The sequence below is a fragment of the Rhinolophus sinicus genome, chromosome 1 (genome assembly GCF_057876585.1).
Source record: "Rhinolophus sinicus isolate RSI-liver-muscle chromosome 1, RSI-T2T, whole genome shotgun sequence".
Taxonomy (NCBI): Eukaryota; Metazoa; Chordata; class Mammalia; order Chiroptera; family Rhinolophidae; genus Rhinolophus; species Rhinolophus sinicus.
In genome coordinates, this window is record NC_142501.1 from 206,479,287 (window position 1) to 206,505,211 (window position 25,925).

At 34.1% G+C, this 25,925-nt stretch overlaps 1 protein-coding gene across 1 annotated transcript in view; it reads right to left on the reverse strand.

Annotated features, from left to right (window-relative positions):
• Positions 1–3,124: 3,124 nt before the first annotated feature.
• CPEB2 (cytoplasmic polyadenylation element binding protein 2) overlaps positions 3,125–25,925 on the reverse strand; it is a 63,141-nt gene continuing 40,340 nt past the window's right edge. Inside the window, 6 exon segments of the mRNA XM_088792822.1 lie at positions 3,125–7,120; positions 11,110–11,291; positions 14,024–14,138; positions 14,422–14,540; positions 18,894–18,983; positions 20,181–20,351. Coding sequence (XP_088648948.1) covers positions 6,893–7,120; positions 11,110–11,291; positions 14,024–14,138; positions 14,422–14,540; positions 18,894–18,983; positions 20,181–20,351 — 905 coding nt within the window. The 3' untranslated portion in view covers positions 3,125–6,892.

The following is a 25,925-nucleotide window of genomic DNA, read 5'->3' on the forward strand; positions in this document are numbered from 1 at the left end:
ATCATCAGAGCGATGATTTATTCACCAAATAAACACCTTGGTTTGAGTACGTGTGTGACATATATGCACAGGGTGTGTCTGAAAACAAAATATACACATTTTAGGAGAAGTCTTAAATGAAGAACAATGAAAGTATAGTATTGTGGGGACAGAGTCTCAGAGAGCAGTTTCCAGGCTCTTGGGCTCACGTGGAAAGGTGCTGGCTCGGGCAGTAGGTGGCCGTCAGTTGTGACTAGTTGGCCATCAGCTGTAATCAGTTAGCCATTGGCCACTAATGTAACTGCCATGGCTATGCTCGGGGGTTGGTTGTTGGTTCGTTGGCAGAGAAGCGGATGGCAGGTTGCGGATCGTATGGCTCCTGCTTCCTGTGCCTCCAACCCAGCCGCCAGCGAGAATATAGTGGTATGACTCCCCTATCTATGGCTCCGTGGGTGTTCCTTTTTGGCCTCACCATATCCTGCGTTCTTATGTGGGGAGCGGGAGCTGAGACCCTGCCTGACAGTATTTAGGTATAAGGAAGTAAATAACATGAAAATGTAAAAGGATTAACACTAAAGATTTAAAAGTGGTTGCCTCTCTGAAGAGGATTGAGGATGAAAAGGGGGTGGGGCAGGATTTTACTCTTTTCATGATTTACGAATTTCACTTTTTAAAATATATACATATTACATATTTTGATTTGAAAAGTATGTACAATAAGTTAATGAATGTCTATAAACTATCTTCCTTCATTCCAAAGCTTTTGTCATTGTTTCACATATTCATCTAGATTTTCATTCTATTTAAATTAAGCTTGAGTTTTAGTATTATCTTAATGATGTTGTTTTAAATTATGTCTCTACTATTTAGGACCTATTTATTAAGTTTTTTTAGCCACATTTTCTCTCCTAACTATACCCTAGACTTGTGTCTTTACCCATAACAGTATCTAGTATCCCATGTTATGATTCTAACATCAATTATGCTGTTTTTTCCCACACCCCCGAGCCATTCTCCCACACCAGCTGGGTGTCCTACAGTTGAACTCAATTCTGACACTATCTACCTGGAAAGAGCATCAGATCTCACAGGTGAAGAAGGGCTCAGTCCTACAAGACTGTTTTCCCCTCCCCCCATTTCAGATGCCAATCACAAGTATAGGTTGTCACCTGTGCTTCTGACTAATCAGTATAGACCAGAGGTTCCAAGGACCTCCTCATTAGTTCAATTAATTTGCTAGAGTGGCTCACAGAACTCAGAGAAACATTCCACTTACTAGATTACCAGTTTATTATAAAAAGACATAATAAGGAACAGCCAGATGAAAGAGATGCATAAGGCAAGCGGAGGAAGGAGCACAGAGCTTCCATGTCCTCTCTAGGTGTGTACCCTCATGTTCAACTTGAAAGCTCTTTGAACCCTGTTCTTTTGGGTTTTTATGGAGACTTCATTACGAGGCATGATTGAGGAAATCATTGGCCATTGGAGCTTGATTCAACCTCTAGCACTTTGCCCCACCCTGTAAGTCAGGGGATGTGGGACCGAAAGTTCCAACACTCTAATGAGCCGGTTGGTTCCTCTGGTAACCAGCCCCCATCCTTAAGTGCTTTCCAAAAGTCATCTCATTAATGTAAACCCAGGTGTGTTTGAAACGGGTTTGTCATAAATATCAAGATACCTTTATCACCCCTATAACTTAGGAAATTTCCAGGATTTTAGGAGCTCTGTGCCAGAAACAGGAATGAAGACTAAATTACAGTATCACATGTATTACTGTTTCCTGGATATTTTGTTATGCTTTCTTTTTGATAGATCTTTAATTCTCTCAGACACAGTCTGATTGCTAAACCTTGAGTTAAGTCTTAGCTCATGCAAAAATTCAAGTGAAATGCTATGTGAATTCTTAATCAAGTAAAATCATTTCAAAGAAGTTAAATCCTTTCAGCAGAAAGTCCTTCCCATCACGCTGATACACGCTTATTATACCACATTTGATCTTTTATAGTATATGACATTGAGTTTGAGTAAACCTGATTTTTCACCTACAAGGCTATGGAATGTTCTGGCAACCAAGGATCCTATATGGTTGTTTTTCAACACTTAGGCAGTATTCAAAGTTTATCCTTTTCTTAAATAACAAAGGGATAGAGGAGCACAGGAAGATAAATGATCTTTATGCCAGCAGCAGGGGAAAGAGTGGAGACAACCTGAAATTCTTCCTAAGTCTTAAAGCCAAGCCAGAATGCAGAGGGAGGAGGCTCTTGGTTTTTGAAATAGAAGGGGATTTGTTGAGTAAAGAGAAAATGATTCCCAATAGAAAAATGGCAGTATATGCCGAGATATGATGTGTGAAGATGCATGATTTGCTTGGAGGACATGGTCGATAGTGGCAGGATATAGGGGCTAATAATGTCAAGTTAGCCCATTTGAGGAGTTTCAGTGATGTCTTCTAGAATGTGAGGAAATACTGTTTTACCCTCTCTGGGATACTTATGTCCTCATAGGTAAAACACAAAGTTGGTTAGGATCAGTGATTCTTGAAATATTTTCTTAAAAAGCAATGAAATCCTTTCCTTCCTCCGCCCCATGCATGCTTGCACACCAATTTTTAAGTAGAACTCGTTTTGTTAAAGTTAAAAGTAGAGTTGTTCTATTTATAACTAGACTAAGGAATCTGGAACCCCAGGCTACTTATGCTGTACCTCTTCTTCTCTTTCTACAATGTGGTCAAAGAAGAACTCATAGATTGAGCAGAAAATGAGCAGAAAAATTATAAGACAAGTGGTTTCCAACTAGAGGGCATCTGAGGAAGCACCACGGAAATTGTGCATTCAACAAAATGGTGAATAGTTTTCCATTTTTTAAAATGTAGCATCAATTCAAATATTGGCCATGACTGTAACACCAAATTTCCTATAATAAGTATGTGGGGGCTGAGTGTGAGGATGGAAAGAACTGATGCAAAGGGTCTTCCGGGCCAAAACACTAGACTAGATGGTCTCCACAATTCCCTCCCAACACACTAAAATGTAGAGTTGGCCTGGGCTTCATAATTTAGTCATGTCATTAAACTCTCTTCATAAGATTTTACTGGTGTTGATGGATATTTTGAATAGATTTGAACTGAAGAATAAGATTCCACAACTATGCCAATAACTTAATAGTTTATTAGTCAGTCAACAATATTACAAATATTTAAAAATTACTTAATATAAATAGTTGGCAGCAAACTATTCCATTACAGAGTTAAATTACCAGTACAACAGACAGACTGGAGATTTAGACACCTGGAAGATAACAATAAAATAAACTAAAATATTTTAACCAAAAAATTTAAGCTGAAGGAGTTTACCTAGTGTCCATAAAAGCATGGGTTCTCTTTTTATTTAGAAAAAAATAAAAAACGGCTTTAACACCCCATTAGGAATATAAAATAAAATCAACTGAAAATATTAATTTGCATATCAAAGAACCATTTATAATTACAATCCAAACACTCCATAAACCACTTGTGCGATTCTATACAGAAACTGGGAATTAGAAACTAGTTGCTTTAATATTACAAAGATTTCAGCTCCAAAAATAATTCAACATAAAATAAACTTTAGCAATTAGTGTCATAAAATTATATATTTCCACATAAAAATACAAAATAATATTAATGACAAGAATATGAAAAATTATTCCAAGTATTTTACTACTATTAAAATAAAATAAAACCCAAAAAAACAAAATAGAAATATGCATGAAAAAAGTCTCTCCTTTTGTTAGCAAAACACTATCCAAAATAACTACAATCATTTACATCAGTACAAAGATTTCTGGATTTAAAAAATAGTTGCAATGACAAAAGGGGTATCTTTTCTGACAGTAAAAAATGACACTGTGGATAAAATCTGCAAAATATGCAATGAAAAAAATAAATTTGCATTAAAAAGGTTTACACTGTTATTTTTTTATACAAACATTAGAAACAGTATTGCACATCACAACACAGAATCGAGGTTAGTCAGCCTTCCAAAATGTGTTATATTCAAGTTTTGTAGCATCTTTGAGGAGAGGCTCTGTGCAGCCAGATGCAACAGGGATAAAATATCAAGTGTTTTCCATACACAAATATATAAATGCTAAATGTTTCCTTCTTAACAAAAAGTGTGGATTTTTAAAGTATTTTTTTTTTCCTCCACAGTCATACTTTTGGGCAGCAATAAGAACATTTAGAGAACACAAGTGAAGAAGCTTTGAAAATACAAAAATACAATCAAAATTAATAATTTTCTACAAAAATAGTAAAATAAATATGATCTGTAAATTAAAAAAAAAAATTCCAATACAGTGTTCAACAGTTAGAAAATAAGAATGTAGTACATAAAAGGCAAAAAAAAAAAAAAAAAAAAAAAAAAAGGTAGGGGTGAGGTGGGGAAAGAACAAAATATTAGACTAACAAGCTTTAATTGTAACAGAAATGAAGGTGAAACAAACCATACATTTCTGTCATTTATACCCGTGGCGAAAAGGGTGTTCTATTACATTTCCCTTAATTCCCAATACTTATTTTTAAGAAGGGAAAGTGATTTTCAACATCTCCAATTATTTTCATCATATAATTTATTTTAATGTTCATTATTTAATACACGAAAAGGTTCTTCAATTTTAAACATTAAGCAGAAATTATGAAAATAAAGTTTAAAAATCTGCGAAATTAAATATCTAAATAATTAACATTGCAAAACTACTGATTTCTTTTCTAAATTCCAAAAATTGAGGTATAGCAAAGGAGATGTCATCAGTCAAAAAAAGTGTGCCATAAAATAGCTGACTGTTGGAAAAATCTCTCACAGAGATATAAAAATAGTGCATAACAAATGTCAAATGGATCAAGGTTGGCAGGGTTAAGGTTAGAAAAGAATACTCCAAAAATCTGGAGGATCATGGTTAAGTAACAAATAGGGAACACTGACAAATAAATTAGTAAAAAGCTCTTCTGAAAACAGCATCAACTTTAAACATTAAAAACTTGAACCACAACCACAATAAAACAGCAGAGTTAGACATGAACCACATATTTTTACAGTACAAAAAGCACACCATAGACAACCAATGTTACGATCAACACTTTGCTCACGTGAAGGATTGTCCCAAGGGGTTGCTCTAAGACAACATCCTTGTAATTTTCTCTCTTTAGAGTCAAGAATCTTAGTTCTGCATTTTAAAAAACATTTACCATTGTTGGGTGCTTTGCTTAGATTGCAGAGTAACTCTTACATTAAAATATAGGGACTAGTTGCATTAAAAATGCTCTAAAGAGAAAAAATATCAGTAATGATATTCTAATAGTGTTCAGTACCAAGAGAAACTCATTAACTATTGCATGTTTCCATGCCACTTTCCCCAAAACTGCAAGCAAAGTCATTACCAAAATTCCTTCATCGAAATAAAAAAAAAAAAAGCAATGCTTAACCATTAAGAACAACAATGTTCCATGCAACAGTGACCCCAGTTTAGACAGAAGACCCCAATATACATAGGTCAAACGTGTAAGCAAGTTCAAGCCAGATTTCACCATTGTCTGTAAGGTAAAATTGAATTGTATGCAACTAGCCATCTGTATATTTCCCCATCTCCATTTTGACTTTACTTAGGTTTACTACAGTTTTGCATTCTTCCATCAAGTTCCTTTGTTTAAATATGGGCTTCTTGTGGGTCTTCCATTTGGTGACTGGTTAGCAGTGTTCTGGCCATCTTTGGTTTATTAAAGGATGTCTTAACCATGAACTATCGAAGGGGCTAAAATCAACTTCCTTTAAAATTCTAATATTTTTCTTGTATTCAATCTTTTATCTATACTATATCACTGCACATGAATTAGAACCGCACATCACAAAATTGCACAGGGATTACAAATATTACATCCAGTCTGCATAAAATCGAATTCCACTACTGACCAGATCACAAAATGGCTGCACTCTCTAATCTAAAACTAATTTGCATATTGTACACATGTAGGACAATTTTTTTAACTTGAAGTCACAATAATGCATGCAAGTTTGCTTTTTTAAACAAATTTTATAATTTGTTCATGCTACCTAGATTCAAGAGAGCTTTTTTTGAACATTTGCAATACCTCACCTCGTTAGTTAATAATTCTAGTGCATGCATATGGTGTATACAGGTAAGTAAACATGCATTTTTTCACATTCTAAAACTATGGCAGTTTAGGCCATATTGTGCTGCCTGCATTTTATCTGCAATGCAGTGTGTCTCTAACGTTTTCAATCCCGTATTAATAGGTGGCATTTACACATAACACCTATATAGCAGCAAAGCTAATACAGCTTGTGATTAAAAATGTTTAAAAATAGCTAATAAATCAGATTATCTTGAGGTATTATTTCTTGCAAGTCAAAATGGAGAGCAAAAAAATCAACCCTAATTTTAGTTTATGTATACACTGAAAATAGCAACAATAAAAATAAGCATTTGTAGCAGACATCTTCCATCTTCACTATTAAGTATTTTGCTACCTTTGGTAATTCCCGGGGCAGATCTTGAAGTGAAAAACCCACGTTTAGAAATAAGTGCACGCTTCACCCACGACATAGCAGCAGACTGTTCGCCCCTATGCAACACATTCTTGTATCTAATTTTAACTTTACATATAAAAATAACTTGGAGAAAATACAAAAAAACGTTTTATTTTAACATGAAAATATCACAAAAATCAGTAAGCCTGAGATGTAGGGTTTTGGTGAAAAACAAGAGGCTTGTAGTGTTTTGGCTGCTGATAAAGATGCATGTATTGATAGCTGGGGTGAAAGCAGAAGAATGCACTTATCTCTTCTGCGTGTGTCTCCAGACACAGTAAGCCACATGCACCCTTTCTTTCCTTGTTCCAGAGGCCGGGGCACTTTTCTTAGTTCCAGCGAAAGTGGATCTGACGTGGGCGATCGGCACCTTCCTTTACCAATGGCTTATGGAACTCACGTCCCGCACGAGAGTGGATATTTGCCCAACAAAACTCACAGTAATACTGCAGGCAAGTGACATTGGCACAAAAAAAGGGAGCAAATTTTCCACCACAGCGTGCGCCCTGGCACTCATCACACATCTGGTCATCGAGCACATATGGCTTTACCTCCACCTAGAAAAAGAGGAAAAATGTCTCATTAATAAGTCTGCTTCAGAAATCATTTTAGTAGTAGTTTAAAATGTGCCTAGTGTTCTAGCGAAAAGGACCAGCATTAAACACTGAGAAAGTAGGCAGCTTGCCAGGGAAATAGCTTTACCATATAGTTGGTTAAAAAAATAAAATCATTTTGTTCTTGCACTAATCATCTTTTTATATGGTGTTTCATGTTCATAATTGACCATATGATTAAATGAATGCTTAGCTTTGTAATTTTATTATATTTTTGGTATTGTAATCTTCAGAAGGCTATAAACTGAATGGTATTTACTATATTTTCCAAAGACAAAAAATACTTTTAAAAACCATAAAAATCTAATTGATTAGCAAAACATTCCACCCTCGCTTTTCTCGAAGTAACATCTTGAAAACACCTGTGTGCTAATATTTTCAGAGATAGGGATGACCATGAGTAAAAAAGTAAAGGGCTATCAAGTAGTCATGGAAGACAAAAGGTTTTTACATCTTTTCTTCCTCTTTCCAATACCACCTGTGAGATGGCACGACCCTAATAGCCACTAATTACAGCAGCTCTTCTCTTCTGCAGAGAGCTGTACCCTGCTTGTAAATAACTGGTACAGAACCAGAACTGAAGATAATGCTATTGAGGGCACGTCTATACCGTGAATTTATAAAATATTAAGTCGAAGTTCTGTGAAGGCCTGACTTAGTAGATTTCAGACTCAAGTAAAGTCTGAACACTAAACCTCTTAACCTCAGTTTCCACATCTGTTAAATGAGGATAAACGAACCTGCCTTACAGAGGGAAGATTGAATTATGCAAGTAAAAGCATTTAAGACAATGCTTGGCACATGGTAAATAAACACTCTGTAAATTAGCATTAGCTACGACCATGTTTCCCCGAAAATAAGACCAGGTTTTATATTAATTTTTGCTCCAAAAGACACATTATGTTCAGGGGATGTCATCCTGAAAAATCATGCTAGGGCTTATTTTCCGGTCAGGTCTTATTTTCCAGGAAACACGGTATTAACTGAGATAGCCTTGCTTTCTTGCTTGTAGTAACTTTATGAACAAAAGTTTACTACCTTTGTCTGACTGAATGGTGTTGGGCAGCCTAATATTTCAGCCTTCCTTGAGGAGAGCAGAGAAAATTGAATGTTTAAAGAGCTTGGTTTGAGATAAGGTAGTGTGTGTCGGCAGTAAAAAAAAAGACCCAACAATTTCTATTCTGAATGTATTCTACTAAAATAATTTCTTGCATGTGTGCAGAAACTGAATATATAAGTGTATTTTCTACAGCATTATTTGTAACAGCAACAATAACAAACTGGAAACAACCTAAAAGTTGATGAAAAGGACTGTAAAACATACCTTTCATAGGAAGGTAATGGAATTACATTGTTGTTTATATGTATTTGTATTTCATTAATTAGGGTTAGGATAAACATATTTTATGTATATTGGACATTTTGCTTTTCTGAATTGTCTGTATCTTATGCATATTTTCTTGCTGGAGTTTTTTTTTTTTTTTTATTGATTTATAAGTTCCCTTTGCCAGTTGAAGATTTTTAACCTTTTTTTCCACTGGCGTTTTATTTTTAAAACAATCTGTGATACAGATTCTAAAATTTTTATGCTCAAACTTTATCTTTCATCTTTTTCCCTTATGGATTCTATCTTGAGTGCCAGACTACTATTTTTGATTCATTATCTTCATTATAACTATAACTAAGGAAGAACTTTACTATGATCACAGAATATACTAAGGTAGCATGAGAAGTACTAGATTGCATTTCATCAGATGATAAATTCCATGAGCACAGGAAAGTATCTATTTGTTCGACACTCAGTACTTAGTACCTAGCTGAATATCTAACACAAAGTTAAAACTCTATAAATAGTTGAATAAAATTGTGGGACATTTACAAATGTTTTCTGGTTTTTCTTTCTCATGGTTATTTCTTGCCATGGATTTTAAGCAAACTGAAAACAGTTTCTGTGCTGTTTACTTTGTTTCCATAATACCTCATAAAATGCTAGGTGTAGGCACTTAGGAGTTACTTAATGGAAAACTATTAAATAACATTTTATAAATGCAAGGATTTCAATTATTTCATTTTAAAATTCTAGATATTATTTTATAAAGCTAATCTAACTGAAAATCATACACTTCAAAGATGAAAACTGGATTTTAAACTGGTTTATGATTTTAGAGTATAATTAAAATCTATTTCTGATTAATAATAATCTCTACAACTCTTGTATGTGTGAAACAGAGTTTCATCAGTTCTTCACCTATTCTTATTTGCCATAATACCTTAGTAGCAGATAATCTTAAAAAATACTCTCCTCACAGGTATTTCAGTGCCTTTTTAAGAAGGCATGTGTTTCTCAATTCACTTGCTCTGCACCAGGGTTGCTCTTTGAGATTAGCCTGGTTGTAAATAACTGGTCCTTCACCATTATTTCAGAAACAAAGAGATCTGAAGTTTCACACTGCAACAACCTTTCCCCCTGCTTCTGCACATTAAGCAACTACAATTATACACAGTGTAACTAATTTCCTTGAGACTGTATCACCTGTCTGTAAAAGTAGGGGTTAGATCAGTGGTCGGTTCAAAGTGACCTCACATCAGAACCATCAGCAGAGCCCTGGCTGCATCCCAGACCCATTACAGCAGAATCTCTGGGTGAGGCCCAGCTGTCAAGGTTTTTCTAAAGTTCCCAGGTGACTTTAATGTGCAGCCAAGGTTGAAAACCACTGAATTAGAGAAACTCTAAGGTTCAAATCAGTTCAAAAAATTTTCATATGCATGTCTGAATAAAAGCAGAGCCTTCTCTCTCTGTTTTCTTTTTTGCAACATTTTCAGTAGCAATGAAAAAAAAAAAAAGGCCACTCTGCTGAATAAACCGAACCTATGCTGTACTTCAAATGGTTTGGTAGTGAAACTGATGGCACTTCTAGAGTTCATGGCCATTTAGCATCAACCAGCTCCCCTGGCCCAAAAATAGTCTTTTATTGTGCAAAGGGCCTTAGAAAAGAAGATTCAAGACGGGCCTTAGAAAAGAAGATTCAAGACACTGTTACACTGGGAAAATAACCCACTCAAGTTATATCTACCAATTTAGATACAAAAAAGTTAATTTACCTTATATTGTTAGTATATCTTATCTGCACTATAAATGTAAATATGATTACTTAAGAACATTGCTTGGGTTTACATAGGAATGATTCACAGATTTTAATATGAAATAGATTTGTAAATGAACAACTGAGTTTTGTTCACCTCTTTCCCCTAGTTTAGATCATACTCAGTACTCAGAATTATTCAATGGGATGGCTTTCAGTTAGCATTCATAGGACTTCCTGAAAGTTCTCATTGTGATAACTTAAGCAATGCCACTAAAGAGTATTTTAAAGTTTAGGACAATTATTTTGTATATTTAGTTTGTACATTTATTATTGTATTTTTATTTTAGATTTTATAACAAATGAAAAATAAGTAACACTTAAACAGCATTTAGTACCAAACTCTAAGTGCTTCTACATACGTGAATTCATTTAATCCACAAAATAAATGTGAGGGAGATACTATTATTGTTTTCCATTTTATAAGTGAAGAAAAAAAGGCACAAAGAAGGTTAATTTGCCCAGGAACACAGAACAAATGGTGGAAATGGGACCCCAGGCACTCTGACTCCAGAGTACAAACTCTTAAAACAAGCTCTGCCTCCATGATTGAAAGGATTTTAAGACCTTATTGGCTGATAAAAAATTTTGACATGCCTTAAAATGACATTTATATTTTCTATATTATACCTCAAGTTTATAGTACATTCAAGAATTTTGCATTTCAGAGGTATATTGATATAATATATATCTTTAAGAGTTAAGGGAATATAAAAAACATTCAGTATAGTAAGCTTTGTATCAGCACCTCAGTCTAGGACATGAGTGATTGCCCAATATGCAACTTACGCGTTTATCAATATCACCATGCTGAAGCTGAACAAACCGAGCACTAATGGCAGCAATATAGCTCTGTTGATTGGAGAAAGCAACTCGACCAGCACCTTTTGGGTATTTTAGCTCAGGATCTGTATCAATTCCTGCGTAACAAACTCCACCATACAGCCGGTCCATGATCATGGCAAGTTCCACTTCAAAAGGAAAAGAAGTTCACATCAAAGGTGAGAACACAGTAAATCAACAACTTTTAAATAGTTTTTTTAAAAAGTAAAAGTCAATAGATGAAATAGTTTCATGCTCTTTTTTAAATCCAGTCCTTTCACTTGTATACTAGATCCCACTTGCTCTCACTACAGAATTACTTTGGTAATTCTCTCAGCTCTCTTACTATTGGTTTTTCTCTCTATCCTGGATCCTTCCCAAGAATGCTGTAATTTGTCCCATCTTAACAACAACAACAAAAAATCTCTTAACCCTGTTTCTCCCTTTCAGTGACTACTTCATTTCTCTGTTCCCCTTTATAGACAAACTGCTAAACATTTTCTATACTCCTCAATCTTTCACAACCAGACTTTCACCCCATAACTCCACTTCAATTGCTCATGTCAAGGTCACCTTCCCCACTGACAAGTACAATGGTCAGTCAACCTGTAAGCAGCACTGAACACACTTAACACTTAATCTCTTCCTTCTCCTTGAAATATTTTCTCCCTCTGGCTTCCAGGATACACTGTTCTAATTCTCCTCCTACCTCACTGTAATTCCTTCCTACTCTTCCTTGCTAGTCCTCCTCAACTCCTTGACTTTTCACTCTCAAAGTACCTTAGGTTCCAGTCCTTGGACATCTCCCTACATTCGTGGCTTGGGTGGCATCATCCTGTGTCATGGCTTTACATACCATCTACATGTTTTCAGCTCCTACATTCCTCCAGTTGGACCTCTCTCCTGGACTCCAAACTCATCTATGCAGCTGTCCACTGGACAGCTCACGCTGACACTTCACAGACACTGCGACACTCCTGTGCACGCCTGACCATCCACCTGACATTAAACCTGCCCCAGTGAGTTTTTGCTGATTCAGTTAGCAAGCACCAGAAAAGAGGAAGTTGCCAAGTCAGGACCTTGGGCTTCATCCTTTCTATTTTCCTTTTCCCTACTGCACAGGCAGTTCTGTGTGCCTGATTTTCAGGACATATCTAGAGTACAATCACCTCACTAACATCCTGTTCCAAACTACCATTATTTTCTATCTGGATCATGGCAATAGCCTTATGTATTTGCTTCTCATTTCCCCCTGCCCCCAAGTTTATTTGCAAAAGATCAAGTGATTCTCTTAAAAAAAAAATAAATAAATACAGGTTTTCCCCCACTGTCCAAAAGTAGAGGTTCTTTTGAAAACTTTTGTAAAGGTTAGCAAAATTTAAAGGCAAAAATTCTCTTAGAATTCTTTTGGTTAGCTAAAACAGGTCTAATGTAAGTGTTTTGTAAAAGTGTAGTAGTGCAAAGTAAGGCAAACTTTTGAAAGGTAGAGATACCTGTTATCAGATACCAAGGGCTTAACTGAAATTTCTACTTGGGAGCTCTGAACAGTGTCACAGACTTGCTTTCAAAACCAAGACCCAAATCTTCCCTCCAATCTGCTCCTTCTCCAGTGTTCCTTATTTCAGTAAAAGGTACCACTATCTACCTAGTGGCTTGAAAGTGAAAACTGAGATTCAACCTTTGCATTTACCTGGTGACATCTGTTCACTTGGCTCTTTCTCCAATCCCACCACTAATCTAAGCCGCCACTGTCTGTCTCCTGGACTGCAGTCATGGGCAACTAAATTGGTCTACCCATATCTACTCTCAACCTGGCTCTCCCCTTCATGAGTCAATAGCTAAAATGATATTTCAAAAATGCAAATGTGAGCATGTCTCTTTGATTAAAAACCCTTCACTGGTTTCCCCTTACTCTGATGATAAATACCAAATTAGCCTATTAGACCTGTATGACCTGACTCCTGTTTTATTTTTCAGTGTCTTCCTGCACCTCTCCCCTCACTCCTTACACCCCTCATCAGCCACTCTGGGCTTCTTTCAGTCCCTCCAATGCATTCTGCTTCCGACCACTGAAGACCTTTGAATACGCTGTTCCCTTTACCTGAAAACTCCACAGAACCCTCCCTACTACCCAAACCTATTCCTTCTGTTCAATCTTTATATGTCAGCTCAAATACAAGTATCTTTAAAATATCAGACTGCATCACATTCCCTTGCCACATGCTCTTCTATTCCCTACAGTCTTATGTTATGTTCTGTATTTACATGTGTGAATAGTTTTTTAACCTGCATCTCCCATCTAGAAGAGGATATTCTCAGTGATGGCAGGCACTAATACACTTCACAGGATACAATGCTTGTATAGTGGGCATTGTCATCTATAATCATGTTCCTCTATGACATCTTTTGTTAAATCTCTGGTTCCTGATGAACGGGAGTTTATCATTCACTTATCTAAAGTGCTCTTTAAGAAAAAAAAAATCCCTTATTTCTCCTTCAAATATCAGAATCAACCCACATTAAAAAACAAACAAACAAAAACAAAAACAAAAACAAAAAAACAGACAAAAAATTTTCATATCTTAGAGAGTTACACTTAAGAAGTCAGAATTATTTGAGTGGATTCTTCTTATAGTCTGTTTGAAGTTAGCTCTTAATATGGATAGATGACTGTCCAATTCTCCAGTTACTTGGTGGTTTCAAGAACGGTTCTCCGAATCTGTCTCAGAATTACGTAGTTAGCAACTACTGGGGCATGAGGAGTCTGCCCCTGGCCTACCCAATAGTGCCATGTACACAATAACTACCAAATGTTTACTGAATTATTTAATTCACATTTAAATGACTTAACACAAACATAATTCATTAACAGTCCACTTACCAGCCCTTAGTGGCCTAGGAACACCTCCAACAAAAATTGTTTTTCGAGGATCCAGAGGCTGAGAACCATCCATCACAAAATCACTATCACTTAAATTCCAAGGACGGATCTGAACCTATAAAAAAAAGGACATTACTTTTTTTGGGTCTTATTCCCTTCGTAGCTTATGCTGTTTTGTGCCAGTTAATAGTGGTCCTCTCATTGTTTAAAATTTTAGATAGCTGGATTTGGAAACAAATTATTACTTTTTTTTTAAATATCTAGAAACGATAAATTATCCAAAATTAAACAACTGAGCTTTTAAATGGTGGTTTAATCTTTTTCCACTAACAATCATTTCAAAACAGTTTTTGGAAAACTTGCACTTGTAGCTTACAGTTCACGTAATATTTACTTACTGGTTTATCTTTGATGGTAGGGCTGGAAACACACAGATAGAGTTTTCCATCTTCTTCAATACAAGCATCAATTAATGCCTGAACTGAGCTCTCTTCTTGAAAGAGAAGGAATGCATAGCCTGTAATAACCATGAAAAATTAGGTAATACATCAAGGTAAGTGATTTCACCCCAAATTTCATTACTGTTTATAAAATATAAGTTTTTGAGAAAGAGAAAAAAAACCTATCAAATAGGGTTAGAATCATTATACAATATCCTGTGGAACACACACAAAAATATACACTCAGTAAATTAATTAACTGCTTCATATACAGCACTTACTATTCAGTACTGTGTTAAAAGCTTTACGTTAACTCTTTTATTTGATTCTCACAAGTCTATGAAACATTATTCCCATTTTATAGAGAAAACTGAGGTATCAAGTGGTTAATTACTAGCTCAAAGCTAGTCACATAAGCAAGTAATTGGCTGAGTAATTTTAAACTCAGGTCAGCCCCAAAGTCTCCCATGCTCTTTCTAGCAGTGATAGTACCTTCTTAAAGAATTTGGAAGGATTAATCAGTTGAGCATCTTCAGAGCTGACGTTTCCTATAAATGCCCTTGGGGGTAAGAACATCTACAGCATACTTTCAGACTAGAGCACACTTGGAAAGGCCCAGGAATTTCCATATGTAGAGGGAAAATTCCACAGTCAACCTGACAACTTCCAAATGATACTAAGAAAACTACCCTATGGAGGCTGGAACGAAACCTTCAGGATAGGTTAGAACTTTTAAATCAAGTCTCAACTTGGATGAACAATTTTTTTCAGTCTGGAGACTATTTAGACTTGTAGATCCAAGCTCTTGCTTACATTCCTGTACCGTTGGGAAACATGCCCTTCCTCCTTTCCTTATTGAAAAGCAATTGTCAATCTTTAATCAATCATGCATCCAGCAGGCAGGACAGACTTCATTATAAAAAGAAGGCATCAAAATTTACATTCCAAGTTTACTATTACGTGATTATTCCCAGCAGCTGATAACTATAAATGACCTAAAAACATTTCTTTCCTTGACAAGATTTCTGTGCAAATAAGCATAGAGCCCTGTAATCTAGTCCTAATATGAAGAAACCATCAAGCAGTCGACGCACATCTGTTCCATTAAACAATGGGAGGTGTGAGGCTATGTTTCATATAGAATTCAAAAAACACAGCTTATTGCTAACAATGGCTTTTTATTGCCACAAAGTTCTAATGTGACACAAAAGTACTTCATTTTAATAAAACTGCATTACTTTATTGCATAGATAAGACATCAAACCAACCTACACAAATAGAAACTTCCAAAGGTAAAATTATGAAAGATTAGGAAACACATCTTAGAACCTTTTCAATTACTAGAAACAATTTAAATATGCTTGAAAAAAAATGAATACTGGTTTTCTTTAAGTGAACGCTTTAATTTTGACACAAGCCAAGCATTTGAGAGTTATAATTGTTTTGTAATAAGTGAGAGGATATAAGACTAATTTACTAAAACAGTATTTTAAATTCAATATTTCAAATGTTGTTTATGTTTTGTGATATTATTTTTGTTATAATTATTTTAATATTACCTAATTTTAAAATAATACTTTAAATTCAGTATTTTTAATATTGCTTTATTATTTTTGTAATTGTTAGGAAATAAATGTTCATACCACAAAAATTAATTAAGGAACATGGCAGGTGAATTATGATCTAGCTAAGGCAAGCCATTAAATATTAAAATACTCTTACCAAAACAAACCATCTAATAGTTCTTAGACTGTAGTAAAGCAAGCTAATATTCACGTAGGGTGAACTTCATTCACTGTAAATCCAACATGCGTACACGTGTGGCTCAGTACAGGGGCTCCAGTCACTGCCTAAATTACAAGGCACTTTCACCAACTGCACGGTTCTACACCAGTGTTTTCCAAACCAAGAAAAATGATGAATTACAACGATGACAAAAATACTCAAAAGAACAAGGTTTGGGAACACTGGTTTTTGGCAATGGCCACAATTAACTATAATTGTACCAAAAAAACCTTTGATTTGACATGCTAATATTTTTGTTTTTTTATGCTTTCTGTTTGAGAAGATAAACTAGCAACCACCACAAAACCCACAGTGACAATGACAATGACAATAGTAGTCACAAAGACACAAGTATTCTGGTTCATCCAATTTATGCAACCCGTCTTCTCAGGCTTATAGTCCACCCTCCCCTTAAATGATCAAGAGGCTCATGGCAAAATTGTCTCTGTCTCCACACAAACCAATTCTAATTCCTTTTAAAAATTGTATTTCAATTCCTGCCTGAAACTCTGTTCAACATTTTTTTTAATCTATCTAAATTGCACAGTTTCTTTTAGATTTACTTCAAAACTTCTCAGTGAAGACTTCCCCCACATCTACTTTACGTCAAAGTAATTTCTCTATTCTACAGTCTTTGCAGTTGTTTGTATCATGTGTTAGACAATTACTAATCCATGATTACTGGGAATACAAAGATGAGTAAAGACAGTCTTATACACTATTGGAAGACCCTGACATTAACAAACCAGTCATGCATTTTTAAAGTTGTAAAAACATAATACTGCAACTATTATGAGTGCTATGAAAGAGAACAGTGCTAGGATAGCCTGCATTTTAATTTGACCTCATTGGGTATGTCCTGAAAGTTTCCTGTGAGTAACTGATATTTAAGCTGAGATAAGTAAGGGATGTACAGATGTAGACACATGGGAAGAGCCTTCAGGCCAAGAGAACACCATACATAGAAGCCCTGAAGCAGAAGAAAGCAAGGTTGGTTTGTGGAACCAGAAGGGAACAAGAAGCAATAGTGGGAGAAGAAACTAGAGAGATGAGGAAGCCAGGAGGACAAATGCATTTTTGCCTGTATTTTAACAATAAAAGAAACCACTGAAGGGTTTTAAGCAGGAGAGCAAGAGTAGCACCATCACAGAAGTTAGAGACATTACTCTAGCTGTACTATGGGAGAGAAAAGGGAGAGAGCCACAGATGTGGACAGAATAGTCACATGCTTAAAGCAGTCCAGGCAAGGAATGACAGTAACTTATGTAGGAACATTAGAAACTAACACACATTTTTATTGAACACTCAATAAAATAAACTTTATAAAAGGACAAGATAGTGAAACTGTGGACAATAGGTTAAAATTAAACTAACAAATAAATATCTGTATCTATATGGAGCTAATTTTCTAACACAAGGATTTGGGACCTCCAAGTCTGGGAAACTCCAAAATCATGTGATAACTTAGTGTATATGAACAGAGACCATAGCTTTTATCGGATTCTCATAGAGGCCTGGGGTCCAAAATCCATGCACAAAAGATAGTCGCAATTCCATTAGCATAAGATCTAAAGTTAAGATGAATCACTGCATTGTTACATTTCTCTAGAAAATTATATGAACTAAGTGGAGGTTATTTAATTTTCCGTGACAAAAAGTGGAGCTGGCTTGCATAATTCATCACCAGAAATCTTAAGCTAGTTTTTGTATGCCAATAACTCAAATATGTTTCCTTTCCCAGAGCCAAAATCAAACCATTTAATAGGTCTATTGGAGTTTTTTCTAGGCTTAAAAATTCACTCAGCCATGAGAATACTACTGTGTTTTTTCTTTTCTAAAATTATTTCCATCATATTCAAAGGAAAGTCCTCGTCTTTGAACTTTCCCCTTTATTTACTTCGAGAATCTGCTATTAGGAATTTGAAAGGAATAACGTTCAATTCTCTCCCCTTGTCTCTGCTGCTCACTGGGGCCAGGGAAATCCTTCCCCTCCCCACTGACGGTGGCCTTGCTTTGTGCAAATCAACATCAGCATGACTTGTGATTCTTGTACTCTGGTGACCAGCCACAGCAGTACCCTAGCAATAAGTGACGAGCACAACTACGTATCGTCTTCACGTCTTGTCTCTATATACTTGGGGGTTTGCTGACCAGTCATTTTCTCCTCTATCAAAACTCCCCAACAGAGTATATACTGCTATTGTGATCTGCTATTATTTGGAACACTTAAGTAAATCATGCAATATTTACACTATTCATTGGTTTATATTTTAGTCTCCATATGGATCATAATTTCACTTGAAATTATGAAGAAAGTTTTTTATATGTCTGTACTCAAATTACTTAGAACAATGCTTTAGACAGAAAAAAAAAATGAACATCTGAGTCTTTGAAATCATCATCAAATCATAGAAAAAGCACAGCAAGTCTCTTTTAATTCCTGAACAGCTTAAAGTGAAACTGGAATAGTTCTCAGGACCATTTTGCCTCACTCCATACATGTTACCAGCCTCTACAACTTATTAGTTTTTATACAAAGATGTACTCATATTCAATTTTAGAAGAAAACACTAAGTAATTGATATTGTCTCTTTTGCTCTCATATAACTGATTCCCCAGCAAATATTAACAATAAAAACCCTTACCTTTTGGTGGAAAATAGGACTTGCTTTCTGCTTTATGAGGCCAATCTACTACCAAAGGCCCAAATCTTCTGAAGCTAGCAGTTATTTCATCTTAAGAAAGTACAATAATACGGATTAGGAATTAGCTTCAATGATTCATTCTAAAAAATCCCATGTAAGTTACTTTAAAGATTTAATATTTAAAAGTACCAAACAGCCTATAATAGATTAGAATATAAACAGTTAAAATGTTTAATATCCTTATTAAAATAATACATAAAACTTAATAGCTATTTTAGTAAAAATAAATTCATTTTTAATCAATTGGCCAGAATAATCAATTCAGAATAATCAAGCGTGATCTTTGAAATTTTATATAACATTGCATGGATATTAATGGATTTATAGTACACCAAACCATAAATATCACTGGCTTGAAAAACATGCCAGCATTATGTTAAATTAAATAAATAGATCCATTATTGCTTAATAATTAAAATCAAAGGAAAAAAAAGGTCTGATAAAACAAAATGTGAAAATCTGTAATACTCGGAAAATATACGAGAGTCTGACACATGACAGACCTGAAACACACACAGGTCAAATCACATGATATGTCTCCATTTCACCAAATGGAAACCTTATTATACTGATTAATATATAGAATTAGTTTGTGAACATTTTGTAACTTAAAAAGCTCCTAAAATGTAGCAATATCATCTCCATTAGTTGAAAAAGTAGCAGATTTCCCACAATCTCACTAACATTAGTTTTTGTATTTTTAATCTTTATCTTGAATTATTCTTTTGTTTGTATTACACATGATCATTTTTACACACATTTATTAGCCTTGGTATAACCTGAATTTCCTGTTTATGTTTCCTTGTCATTACTCTTTTGGGTTTTATAGACTCTTTCTTACCTGTTTGTAAGAGCACAAACAGGTAAAGAAAGAAATTGAACTTCTGACTGTCATGCATTGCAGGTAGAGTTTCATGGTTGGTTGCCTTTATTTCATTGTGTGTGACAAAATATTTAAACAGAGATGGACATCTATTATAACCTGAAATCTCAAGAGGTAAAAAATCCCATACCCCCATTCACATTATATACACACACACACACACACACACACACACACACACACATACATACATATATACACACATATACACACATATATACATATGCACATATATACGTATATCTACACATACATATACATATATACATATATATATGTGTGTGTGTGTGTATATAATATATATATATATATATATATTTTTTAAGCCCAACTCATTACCTTACCTTCATCAATATCTGGAGGAAGACCACCAACAAAAACTTTTCGAGAGAAGCGTTCAATTCGCTCTCCGTTTTGATGAGCTGAGTAACATGTGGGTGAATTTAAAACACCAACTTGATCATTATGACCATCATCCAGCAAGCCATCATCTATTGGAAAAAGGGAAGAACGACCTAAAAGACAAGAACAAATATTAACTTGAATCTCAGGTCTTAGAAAATGATAAATTGAAGTCAAGCATAAAAACAGCAATGACAAATTCAAAGGCTTAAAAAAATGAAGGTGACATAGGCATAAAAAATTAAGGGAAATTCAGATAGTTCAAGATTTTAATTACTTGGATTCAAGAGAAAAGCAGTCTAAGGAATGACTTAGAAATAAACACAGTCATATGACAACAAGTATACCACAACCAAACACTAACTAGATCACTTCAGTTTTTTTATGGACAGTAGCAAGAATCTGATGTATGGGATGGTTAGACTGAATGTGTAACAGGAGAAACCTCTTAGAAATTGGAGACAAAATGGAAATGGCACAGACTAAATAGATAAGAAGACATAATAAAAGAAACAAAAAAACACTTGCAGACTAGGGTAAGGACAAAGGCAACAAGCAATACTTACATATAAAGTCTTGAATAAATTTATTATACATGTAATAAATTATATGAAAGGGTAGGCAGGGCTTCTGCACATGTGCAAAACATAAAAAGCCATTCCCTCTAAGACTTCAGTCCCCATCTGTGCTCACCCTTCAGGAGTGTAACCCTGCATAGGGCACATACTGTATAATCCTCTGCAGCAATCCTGATGCTAGACTACATGGGGATCAAAAAATAAAATGACCTAATAAAATATAGTTCCCTGCCCTCAAGAAATGTACATTTAGAAAAGATCTATACATATAATTATGGCACATATCCATAAGAAAGCGTCAAAGTGCTTCAGAAGAGGTATGTTGAAGGAAGGAAGTAGTCTGGCTAATAAATGGGTAATTTCTTAAAACCCCAAGTGACACTGAATAATATTTGTGGTAAAATGAGAACTGCGGGCATTAGAAAGGGTAGGATATTTATAAGTAGAGATATTTGTAAGGATATGGTTTTGAGTAAATTTTTCAAGTGGAAGAAAAAGAACATAAGAGAAAGTAGGAAAAATAAATTTAAGAAATATAGTCAGGGTTGGCTGAGACATGTTGAAAAAGGAGAATAAAAGCTAGAAAAGCTCTTTGAGGCTAGTCAGAGTACTCAGCATTGAATGCCAAACTAAAAGACATTTTATTTAGTAGGTGATAAAAATAAACAACTAGATACAAGGGTTCAAGCAAGACAATAACTTTTCTTGTGCTTTAGGAAGACTTGTCTTCACAAATATGGTTAAAGTAGATAGATATGAGATCAGAAGTTCTTAAAAAAATCCAGGAAGGATGGATGGCAGAGGTAAAAGTAGATGGGAAACAAAACAAAGAAAAAGAATGGAAAGAAGGAACCAAAAGAAGGTTTTCTAACATGAATGGTAAGAATCATTAAATATAAGGACAGTAGAGATGAGAAATTGGTACAAGAAAGGGAAATACATTTTAGTTAGATATGTAAAGTTTCATATGTTGATAGGATGTTCAAAAGTAAATGTATTGCAATGGAGGTTGCAAATGGAGTGGAGAAAGGAAATAAGTCATATTTCCGAGGAAATAAAGGGAATCAGCTCCAGAGAGGTGATAGTTTTTCTTTGTAACATCACTGATAAAAATTTCAGAGAAAAATGATAAGAATAATTCCTTGGGAAACTTATAAATAAGAAATGTAACATTCAAGGTGATAGAGAAAGGAGTGGTAAGAAAAATAAGAGGAAAACCAAAATATTGAGACAGAGTACCAATGAAAAATAATACTAGTAATGAAGTTACAATGAGAGATAAGATAATAATTTTTAAAAAATGACAGTTGTGTTTGAGGACATGAATGATCTTTGAAGGTAGCAGTTTTAATAAACTTGGGTGGGAGTCACACTGCATGTAGAGCTTTGTAAAGTACAGACATCAGAAGAAGATGATTCTTTAGAAGTTTATTAGAGAAGGAAAAAGAGAAAACAAGAATGTAGACAGGTTGTTTTTCCTTCGAGATAGAATGAAGGATTTTTTCTTTTTTTGGATATGAAGAGAAGACAATTATGTAATCTATAGCATATGCCTTAATATATACAAGTAATACATATTCAACATACAATATCATTAATATGTTATCACATTAAAATACAACATAGCAAATGGAAGTGATATAAACAAAGACAATCTGAAATGTTACAGCCTGCATCTAACTGGGGTTGGAGAAGTAGAGGGGTGCATGTCTGAACTATAGCTAGTGAGATGTTGGAAATAAGAATTTGAAGTTTATAAGACATAAAAACAAGGAGTAAGATCACACTGAGTATATAAACATAGGAATTATTCTAGATTTAAATTCAGTTTCCATAAATTGTTCGGAAAGATACCCGTGTTTATTGGGTAACTTTGTAAATGTTAATTTAACTTCCCCAATACCTTTGCTATCAGAAATAGAGACTAATGAAAAACAAGTGTCAATATTCCTTGTGATCAATGGAAAGAAAGTACTTCAATGTGAAACTATTTTATGTAACAAAATGAACCTCATCAAGATCCATTAAAAACAATATTGTGAATAACTGATTCAACTTTCTAAGGTTAGATTAAGTAAATAATTCTATCTTTAAACAGGAATAAGATGAGGCGGAGAAAACACATGCATACTAACTAATTTTTAATATAAAATGAGAGATACAAATCTTATACTTATTTCAGACATGCCAACACTCTGGAAATTATTCCACTTTAAAGTGCCCTAACATACATACACAATTAGCAATCCCATAAATACAATAAACGAAGTCTTTCTAACAGGTGTTTTCATGAGAAAAAGTATGGATCATAAATATTTAGGGTTTGTGAATGCAATGACCAAGGAAATCACTATATAAGCAATGCCAGATAGAGAGGTGACTCAAAAATGACAAACTTTTATATTAATTACATTATTCTAAGTATATTTATATTATAACTACATTTATAATTATTCTATATTACTAATGTTCTAACTATAATAAACGTTACAGTTAGTAAAATAACTAGCAAAAATCTAGAATCTATATATCTATAATCTACTAACCAAAGTTCAGCTGAACAAAAGATGTAATGAAAAGATTAGGAACATATCACACACTAACCATACTAACAAGAATCTTCAGTGCTGGAAAATAATGACCACTTTCTTTCTAGAAACTATAAAAGCTACAGAGTTAAATTAAAAGAGAAGATAACAACAAATACCACCAACAAAAATATTACTTTGTACCTTGCCAATTATCCTTTCCTATAACCCAAACCAACATTATAAAAGGAGATCCACTAAATAATTATGTTTTCCATGTACAGTATACTTTACACATACTTTCTAAGAAATAGACACACATATATTTAGTGCATGAAAATGACTGGCAATAAAGGTAAAATTACATGTGCTGAGAGAAGTAGAATTTGATTATAAACTGATTTGGACTAAAATATTTACAACAGTTTTCATTCAAATTTAAACTACCTTTATCCTTTTTTGCTCTGAAACTAGGACATATTTTCGGGTTCTTACACTCCAAAAGAATGAAATTGAACAATAATGAAAACAATATAAAATTTGTGGGATGTAGCAAAAGCTACATACTTAGAGGAAAATTTCCATACTGAGACGAAAATTTATAGTTTTAAATGTATGTTAGAAAGCAAGAAATGCTTAAAATAAATAATCCTAGTTTCTGCAATAAAAAGACAGAAAAAGAGTAGCAAATTAAATACAAAGAGAGTAGGATAAAGGAAATAAAAAATGAAAATCAATGACATATAAAACAGAGACTAACATGAAAGAAAATCAATAAAGCCAAAAGTTAGCTATTTGAAAACTTATAAAATTGACATTGCTAAGAGAAGTTCATCAAGAAAGAAAAAAAAAACCCTTAAATTACCAATACTAGGTATATATACAAAATTGTTTTTTCCAAATATATATATATATATATATATATATATATATATATATATATATACACACACACACACACATACACATACACATATATATACACACACACATATATATGTAAATATATATAAATTTACAAGAAGTGGAGCTCAGCATTAGGAATAGAGACAGTGGTAATGTAATGGCTGTATTCGATGTCAGAGGGGTAGCAGATAGGGGGAGGGGGTTATCACTGTGTGAGGGATATAAATGATAAATGTCTAGTACATTGTTTTGTACACCTGAAACAAATTAAAAATATATATATAAAAGGCTAAAGATGGGAATATTATAAACAACTTTATGATAAACTCAAAACAAGAGGAAATAAATTCCTTGAAAACAATAACCTTTGAAATTAGCATAGAAGAAATATATGTAATATTCAGAACTAAATAGATACAGAACTGAATAAATAAATATAGAACTGAATAGTTCTACAAAATTGCTGTTTTTTGTTCTTTAAATTCTGGTTCATTCATCAGTGAAGCCATCTGGGACTGAAGTTTTCTTTGTGGAAAGTTTTAAGTTATAGATTTTATTTCTTTAACAAACCTAGAGCTATTCACACACATGCATGTGTATAAACATAATTACGAACACACAAATGAAAGGCAAACTAAAATTTTGTAATAGGAAAACGTACAAATAGAAAAGGTAAGAATTAATATAACGTAATATGAGATTAGTTATAACCAAGATTTCAGTAAGATTCTAGCTCTGACTACAGTGGTTATGCTAACATGTCTAAACATTAGTAATTATACGTGACTTTTCAGATTTCAGCCTAATTCTGGAAGCTCAGAATGAAGACATATCCTAACATATCAATAGGGGCAGACGAGAGAAAAAGAAAATGTTACATTAAATTAGTCATTTTATAGCTTGAAGCTAAGCATGGTTCTTTAACCTCACATGGTTCTTTGATTTCACTGTATTATTCTGTATTTTTATTTACTGAATATTATTCTAAAAATAAAAACACAAACTATATTAATTAAGCATGAATATAAATATTCTTCCCATCTTCTAAAATAGAGCAGCCACTCTATTAGGGTAGATTGCCTACCAGTGTGATGGCACGATTTTTATTTAATATGCAAGGATGAAAAAGTACCTTCAAAACAAAAGAAGTAAGTCCAGGACTGAACTCTCTTGAACATCTCTTTAATCAGAATCACTGACTGATCAGACATATTTCTCCAACGAACTTAGAATGGAGCTATAAGTACACTTATTACTTGAAAATATTCTGACTCAATTAACAAGTTTGTCCTGTTCTCATACAGGATGAATAAACTTAAACAATCAATTATAACCTAGTACCCTACATGTCTCTGTAAATTAATTTCTAGACATGATATATTACCTTAAAATAAAGTTCACTGCAATTTTGTTTCTTTTAAAAATTGGTATGGCTGGGTATAGGTGTAGAGCGGGCAGAGTCAATCTTTTCAAGGAGGAGGGGTCAGCAAAATTTTTCTGTAAAGGGTCAGACAGTAAATATTTCAGACTTTGCAGGCCATACATTCTGTGTTGCAACGACTCAACTCTGCCATCCTTGTAGCTTCAAGGCCACTAGGCAAAAAGTAAATGAATGTGTTCCAATAAAACTTTGTTTACAAAAACAGAAGGTTTGGCCTGTGGGTCATAGTTTGCT